At 33.8% G+C, this 8,617-nt stretch overlaps 1 protein-coding gene across 1 annotated transcript; it reads left to right on the plus strand.

Moving 5' to 3' along the window:
* Window positions 1-3,056: 3,056 nt before the first annotated feature.
* On the plus strand, window positions 3,057-7,840 carry LOC134267546 (heat shock 70 kDa protein 12A-like; the record flags this gene model as incomplete). Its single annotated transcript, XM_062749754.1, has 2 exons — window positions 3,057-3,216; window positions 7,184-7,840. Coding segments are annotated over 2 exons (807 nt in total), but the record flags the coding sequence as incomplete, so codon positions are not given.
* Between the last annotated feature and the right edge of the window lie 777 nt (window positions 7,841-8,617).

Genomic DNA, 8,617 nt, shown 5'->3' on the forward strand with positions numbered 1-8,617 from the left:
AACAAGAATATCAACAGTCTCGTTTAAAGTCATCATTTCGTAAATTCTATGGTTGATACAATGACCTTGTCAGCAAATACAATTTATCATTGAATGAAATGCTGACTGACGTTTTTCATACCAATTGTTAGTCTATTATTTATACACTGAATTGACCACGGATTTTTTTCCGTTATTTCCCGATTATGACAACGAGCACACGGCGGGTGTGACCGGTCGGCAGGGGATGCTCACTCCTCCATGGCACCTGATCCCACCTCTGATGTTTCGGAGGTCCGTGTTTGCTCTGCTCTTATTTTGTATATTTGTTCAATGGACGTTGAGATTGAATACTGTTCGTTATTTCCATATCCTTCATGTAAATCTTGGGTTGGTCATTTTCGCCCCACTCTTTCCCTGGAGGTCATGATTTGAACAAATTTTAATCTATACTACCTGAGAATGATTCCACATGAGTTTCATCTTTCCTGGCCCAGTGGTTCTGGAGAATAAGATTTTTAAAGATTTTTCCTATTTATTCCTATGTAAAACTTTGGTCGGCCATTTCGGCCCCATCCTTGCCCCGGGGGTCATGATTTGAACAAACTTGAATCTATACTACCTGAGGATGATTTCACATGAGTTTCATCTTTCCTGGCCCAGCGGTTCTGGAGAAGAAGATTTTTTAAAAATGCCATTTATTTTTAACAAATTCATGATTATCTCTTGGAAAAGGGCGTGGCCCTTCATTTTAACAAACTTGAATCCCCTTTACTTAAGGATACTTTGTGCCAAGTTTGGTTGAAATCGGCCCAGTGGTTCTTGAGAAGAAGATGAAAATGTGAAAAGTTCACGACAACAACGACAACGACAACAACGACAGACAACGGACAGATTGTGATCAGAAAAGCTCACTTGAGCCTCTGGCTCAGGTGAGCTAATAAGTATACACAGTAAATCCATATATATGACCATGCTATTTGATTGTTGGCAGATCGAGTTAATTTTCAAAAACGTTTTGTTCCGCATTCAGAGTAGAAAGGACAACGCATCAAAAAAAAAAAATCTACATTATCAAGCACTACATAATTTTCTCTACCTAATGTTCTTTTAAAATTGGAATGCTTAAAATCTCACTGCTCATATATTTGCTGTTGAAGTAAATTATACTGTGATTTTGCTACAATAAACCATAATTTCAAAAGTTCTTTTGTTATGGCATTGATCACAATAGCCCAATCAAGACCTTTCAACTGAAATGCAAAGTTCATAGTATATTAAGACTAGAGGTATTGTAAGCAATGAGCTCACTAAATGATACCCCGTCTCCCATATGGTTATAATGGCAAAGTCCATGTTTTGGCCGGAAAACCCAATATATACGTCCGAGCAAAACGTCCTAACAAATTACGGAAAGCTACAACAACCACCACAAGAACTAGCACAAAATGTTCCTACCTTGATTAATTTTAATAATAAACCCGTGCCAAAATATTACCTATATACATGTACAGCGCTATACACTGGCGGATTAAGAGAGGGCCCAGAGGGCCCATGGGACTCCTTTTTGCGTTCAAAAATACACAATATTTAATAAATCAAAGTTTTTTTTTTTATGTGACTGTGGGCTCCTACCCTGACCTAAAACTGGTTCCCCGCCCCCTTTTCAAAATCTCTAGATCTGCCACTGCTATATGTACAGCATGTAACCATCAATATAATACCCCTTTCCTTTAAAATATCTCGAAAAAAACACTATTATAGTAAAAGAAGTCAATGTACATAATGTAAACTTTAAAAGCCAATAAAATGTTCACAAGGATCTTCGATATTTTGAAGATGAAAGTAAATAGAAAAAGAATTTTCTAACGACTGACACAATAAAAGCGTGTCGAACACTTGGATTTCACGTGAGAAAAGTGATTATAATATCTAACGGGTCACATGGGCTGACACTAGGTGACCTGATAATTTAGTAGCTAACTCGAGCGAAGTTTGGGTACATTACTTTAAAAATTAGATATGAGCCGCAACTTGGCCAACATTGTCCTTGGGATATGTACAAGTTTTAGCTAATATTCACTTTCTGTGCAAATGAGAAAAATGGCCAAGTTGCGGCTCGATGTAAACAATGTCGTTGAAAACTGGTATGCATATGGCTAACAATAGAAATGAGACAAAACTGTCAGACTCCCGTTTCAAAGGCTAGTGTCGCCCGGCATTATTTAATACTTTCATGTAATATAATATACCAAAACCTGATCTTAAGATATTGTTAAATACACATATAACATATATTTAAGGAATTTTGGAATTTTATTTGCGCAAAACATCGGGATCAACCTCATAGCTTAAGTGCAGTCATTCTTTGTTAAATAACAAAATTTTTTTTGAATTCGTTATGACGAATTAAATCTGTTAAAATGAATTTGAAATTTTGTTTCAGGGAATTAAATTCGCTTTAAAAAATTCTAAAATTTGCTATAACAAATTAAATTCGTGAAAACAAATTCTAAAATTTGTTATAGCGAAAAAAAAATCGTTGAAACAAATTCAATTCAGCAACCATGGTCTTTAGAAACATATACATGAATTCGATATCAAGATTTGTCAAATTAGTTTAAATGAATTTTATTCGAATTCCTTCTAACAAATTAAGAAAATTGATTTTGTTTCGGAGAATTTAATTCGACACAAGTTTTAGAATTCATTATACCGAATTTAATTCATTATTACAGGCTTTTAAATTCCATTATAATAAATTTAACAAATTTCTAATATAGATTAAATTCATTATGACAGAATTCAATGAAATTGTTTTGAAGAATTTAATTTGTAATAACAAGTTCGACAGTTCACAAATATTAATTAAAAGAATTGTTAAGAACCTTGAAAGCTTAAAATAACAAATTTGTAATAAAAAAAAAATCCACAAACCTCTAAATAGGGCTTACTTTTTAAAAAACTTTACCTGTAGATCTCCAGATTTAATTGAGAAAGGACTTTGAAAATATTTTTTAGAATATATTTGTGAATGGCTTGCTTACCACTGTGATGAGATGTTTATTTTTGTTTAGGCTGGAATACCCAGAGACCAGTTACTGATAACACTGGAGCCTGAGGCGGCCTCATTATACTGTAAACAGCTCCCCATAGAGAAACTGAAGTCCGAGGGGGGCGTCCAGGGATTCGGAGTCTTCTCAACGGGAAGCAAATACCTAGTTCTGGATTGTGGAGGTATGCCTTAGTTTTAAATGCCCTTATGTATAGCACACCTGTTATATTATTATTATAGCCTATCTTCATCATAAAACATCTCTCTAACAGTTCAAATGTTTCTAAAAAAAATTTCACTCACTGCACATCATTAGCCTATATAACCAGCAAAGTAAAGGATTTTCTTTGTTTTTGAATTGACTATTGTTTTGCAAAGTTGCTAAAAAAAGCTTACTTCCATCTAATCTCTTGAAGAACTCTCTGGAATAAACAAGAGACCCAGGGGCCATATACCACTCACCTGGGCAACTGGCAAGGTGAAAGCAAAACTCAGTTCAGAATTGAAAAGTATAAATATAAAACTGGGTTCAGGGGAAAGGGGTATTTAAACAAACTTAAATCCATCCTTCCTAAGGATGCTTTTGAATTAATATTCCACAGAGCCAAAATGAATTTGAACTACCTTATTTAATTGGATACTGAAACTTCATTAGAATCATTACAGTTAAAGATACAGGTTACAGTTAATGTTCAACTAAGCCTCTTTTGTTACTCCTCACTAAGATCTTGATAGTAGTGAACAAAAACCAAGAGTACTGTGCAAATAAGTATTCAAGAAGTGGTGTGAATCAGATTGGATACTAAAAAATTCTAAAGAACTTTTGGACAATTTGAAAGACTTTACAAAAACCAACAGGCTAAAAACTATACACAACAATTCCCCACGACAAATTAAAATCAAGGCTTTTTGATTTCATGGACAACTGCTTCTTCAAGAATATTGGAACTCGTAAATTTACTTACCTCGTCATTGGTCATTTGCAAAATTATTTTGTTAAAACGGATTCTGATTGCACACAAGTACTCTGAAGGTGACATCAAGTTTCTGATTGACAATATTTATGCGGTTCTTTGAGACCAGGTATTTAAATAATGTATTGGAATTCCCTTGGGTACAAATTGAGCTCCGTTATTAGCAGACTTATTTTTATATTGATATGAGGCAGAATTTATGCAAAATCTTAAAAGCGTGAAAAGAAGAAAACACTTGCTGTGGCCTTTAACTCGACATTTAAATATATCGACGACGTATTGTCAATTAATAATGGTAATTTCCATTCTTACGTCGATACGATATATCCTGTTGAGCTTAAGATAAAAGTTACCACAGAGTCCGACACTTCTGTTTCATACTTAGATATTTTACTTGGAAAAAGACACTAATTGTAATCTAACAACCAAGCTATATGATAAACGTGATGACTTTAACTTTTTTATCGTCAACTTCCAATACTTATGCAGCAAAAATACCTTCATCATCTGCATACCGAGTATATATATCTCAGTTGATTCGATACGCAAGAGCATGCTCTATGTATGAACAATTTCTAAAACGAGTTAGATTTCTGACAAGCAAGTTGATGAAACAAGAATATCAGCAGTCCCGATTAAAGTAATCATTTCGTAAGTTCTATGGTCGATCCAATGACCTTGTCAACAAATACCATTATCAGTAAGTCAAATGCTGACTGACGTTTTTCATACCAATTGTTAGTCCATTATTCATACAATACATTGACGACGGATTTTTTCCGTTATTTCCTGATCATGACAAGGAACACACGGTGGGTGTGACTGGTCGGCAGGGAATGCTCACTCCTCCATGGCACCTGATCCAACCTCTGATGTTTCGGGGGTCCGTGTTTGCGCTTCTCTTATTTTGCATTGTTTTATGGACTTTGAGACTGAATACTGTTCGTTATCTCCATATCCTTCTAAACATAATGGCTTTGTTGTTTATTGGATGAAAATTATTATTGATGAATCCTTTACATTCCTCTGATGGCTCCTCTATTCTCCATATTCTCACGATGGGAACAAGTTTAAATTTGCATTACCTAATTTGATGTTTTTATGCTGTTGAACAATTATGGCTTTGTTGTTTTTGTGAAGAATTTAAACTATTTTTACTATGTATTTCTATGTAAAGCTTTAGTCACCCATTGTGGTCCCACTCTTCCCCCCAGGGATAACAATTTGAACAATCTTAAATCTTATCTACCTTTTTCATGCTTCCATATAATTATGACCAATCAGGGGTTTGCTGTTCGTGAGAAAAAGATTTGATTTTTCCTATTTATTCCTATGCTAAACTTTGATACACCATTGTGGCCCAACCCTACCCCAGGGGGTAGAATTTGAACAACCTTTATTTACACTAAATGAGGATGCTTCTACATGAATTTCATTTTTCCTGGCCCAGTGGTTCTTGAGAGGAAATTTTTTAGAAATTTTTCTATGTTTTCTTATGTTAAACATTGATACCCCATTGTGCCTCCCTACCCTCGGGGGTCATGATTTGAACATACTTGAATCTAAACTACATGAGGATGCTTCCACATAAAGATCATCTTTCCTGGCCCAGTGGTTCTTGAGAAGAAGATTTTAAAAGATTTTTCCTGTGTATTCCTATGTCAATCTTTAATACCTCTTTGTAGAACAATCCTGCCGCCGGGGGTCATGATTTGAACATACTTGAATCTACCCTACATGAGAATGCTTTCATATGAGTGTCATCTTTTCTAGTCAAGTGGCTCTTGAAAAGAAGATTTTTCACTTATTTATTATCATTCCCCCTTTAAACAGGGCATGGCCCTTTATTTGAACAAACTTGAAAATCCCTTCACCCAAGGATACTTTGTGGAAAGTTTGGTTAAAATTGGATAAGTGGTTCTTGAGAAGAAGATGAAAATGTGAAAAGTTTACAACGACAGGTAACAGACAAGTTTGATCAGAAAAGCACACTTGAGCCTTCGGCTCAGGTGAGCTAAAAATAAAAAGAAATGTTCCTGTTTAACTACATCATCAAACAATAATTTGTTAAGGAAAAGCAAACATGTAGAGTTCAACCTCAATATATATCTCAGACTCGATAATAAGTCAAAATGACAGAGTACTGATATAAAAATATAAATATACGAGTAAAAAGAAAAAAAAAAATTACTAACGGTAAACGTTTTAGGAAAATACGAACTATATGAAAAAATTGTGTACTAGTAATGTGAACGATACAGAATCATTACATGTATTATTTCGTTTGCATAAAAAATAATTACGTAGATCAAATCTTTAAATGTCAATGCAACACATTATCAAATATTAAAATGAAAATGCATTATTTACTGAATAAATAATATATATCCTATCAAATTAAGGTACCAATGAAATTATAGAATAAAACTTCATTCAGGCAATCTATACCAAATGAGCAAATGAACTTTCCGCTTATCAAATTTGCAGAATATATTTCTGAAAACGATATGACAAAATAAATAAAAACAAATAAATGTATATAAAAGCAAATTTCATAATATCAAAAATAGGCACGAATAAAGCTTAGAGTACATTATATACATGTAAACAAGCCAAAATTTTATAAAGCTCGTAATAGATTACTTTAATCCATTACATTTTATGATATTGACTGTTATTAACCATTTTTTCTATCTAACTTCTAAGGGGAGATACTTCTAAATCCATAAAACTATCCAATAGACAAAATGCTTTACTGAGCAGTGTTTGGAGCTTCCTTAAGATTATAAAAGGTAGTAACCGCAACTCGTATAATTTTTTTTATAGAATTTTTCTAATAAATTGTTACTGTTTTCCTCGTTAATAAAAAGTGTCGCAAAAATTGATCCTCGGTGGTCTACAGTATTCACCTTTTCTATGCATAAGCAAAAAATATTGTTACTGTTATACTGATTTTGTGTATCAGTATTGGATAAAATTATTTCAGCAATATCATTATAACATGTTAATTCCAATGAATTATGAATTATTTTAAATGCCCCTTTCATTTTTAAATACCTTCGTAAAAAAATTTAAAGTAAAAAATTACATTCAACGAACTTCTTATTCAAATGTTAATGAAATATATTTTGGACTTCTAAAACATTTGTTACAACAACAATTGTTGTATTTAAAGGAGGAACAGTAGATATCACCGTTTATGAAGTGCAACCCGACCTCAACCTAAAGGAGCTGTACAAAGCTAGTGGAGGAGCGTGGGGAGGGACTCAGGTGGACGAGGCCTTCAAACAAATGCTGCAGAAAATAGTAGGAGCCCCTGTCATCTCTGAGTTTGCCCGCTCACATACAGCTGATTATGTGGACATGTATAGAGAATTCGAAACCAAGAAACGTTCCATTACTGGTGACCCAAAGGGCAAAATCACCATAAAAATTCCATTTTCTCTGGTGGATACTTTCGAAGACGACACAGGGGAGAATTTAACAGAGACAATAAAGAATACAAAGTTTTCAGGAAAAATTACGTGGGTGGGGGACAAATGCAGAGTATCAGCCGAAGTGATGAAAAGCTTTTTTGAAGTGGCAGGGGATCAAATTGTGGATCATGTTAGATACCTATTAAGTAAACATGAAATCTCAGGGACCAACAACATTATAATGGTCGGAGGATTTTCTGAGTCACCAATTCTACAGGACATGATCAAACAATCTTTTCCAGATATGAGGGTTATTATTCCCCCCGATCCAGAGCTTGCAGTCCTCAAAGGAGCAGTGCTGTTTGGACACAAACCTGTCATCATTTCTTCCCGTATTGCCAAATAAAGCTACTAATGTCTACGACGGCTGTTCAATAAATAATGTCCTGAACTATATAACATACATTACAGGTATCATATGACATTAAAGTTGACTTTCTCTCTTTATTGAATCTTTCATGAATTTATAAAAGATTATTTGACATTTCATCACATTGTTTAATCGTGAGAAGCTGGAAAATAAGGGGTTTTCGAGACACTGCATTATAAATGAATGGTAAAGAATCAGTAAACTAGTGTGAAAATAAAAGCTTCATTATAGCTGCTGTAAAACTTGTTAAAAATCCCAAAGAAATATTCACTGAAATATATGATATTTACAGCAACCAGTGCCTGTTTTATAGACAAAAGAGCAGGTGGATTTCAATGATAAAAAAATTATGTAATGGGCATCAAAAATGGGTACCCTCCTTGCCAACAAAACATAACAACTTATGTACAGGTTGCCAAATTTTGATGATGAATTATTGACTTTAAGACACAGAGCAAATTTGATAGACATCATTTCGAGAGTAGTTTATACCGTTTTTAAGAAACGTTTGACGGTAAAAAAGCTTGGTACTCAAAGGTAACCCTATCTTTTTAAAAATGAGTGAAAACGACAGCGTATACGAAATTCTTAACAATCATTTTAAAATATCAGTAATTTTAGTTATCCACGTGTGTTTTATTTTCAAACAGATTATTGGAACATGAATCTATTGATTAATACCCTCAAAACAAAATTTACCATAAGATGTACTTAATAAAAACGGCGAATGTCTGACAAGAGCACAGGTACTCAAGAGCACAAA

This window comes from Saccostrea cucullata, unplaced genomic scaffold (genome assembly GCF_032062105.1).
Source record: "Saccostrea cucullata isolate Sc308-1 unplaced genomic scaffold, CSIRO_AGI_Scuc_v1 ctg9705, whole genome shotgun sequence".
Taxonomy (NCBI): Eukaryota; Metazoa; Mollusca; class Bivalvia; order Ostreida; family Ostreidae; genus Saccostrea; species Saccostrea cuccullata.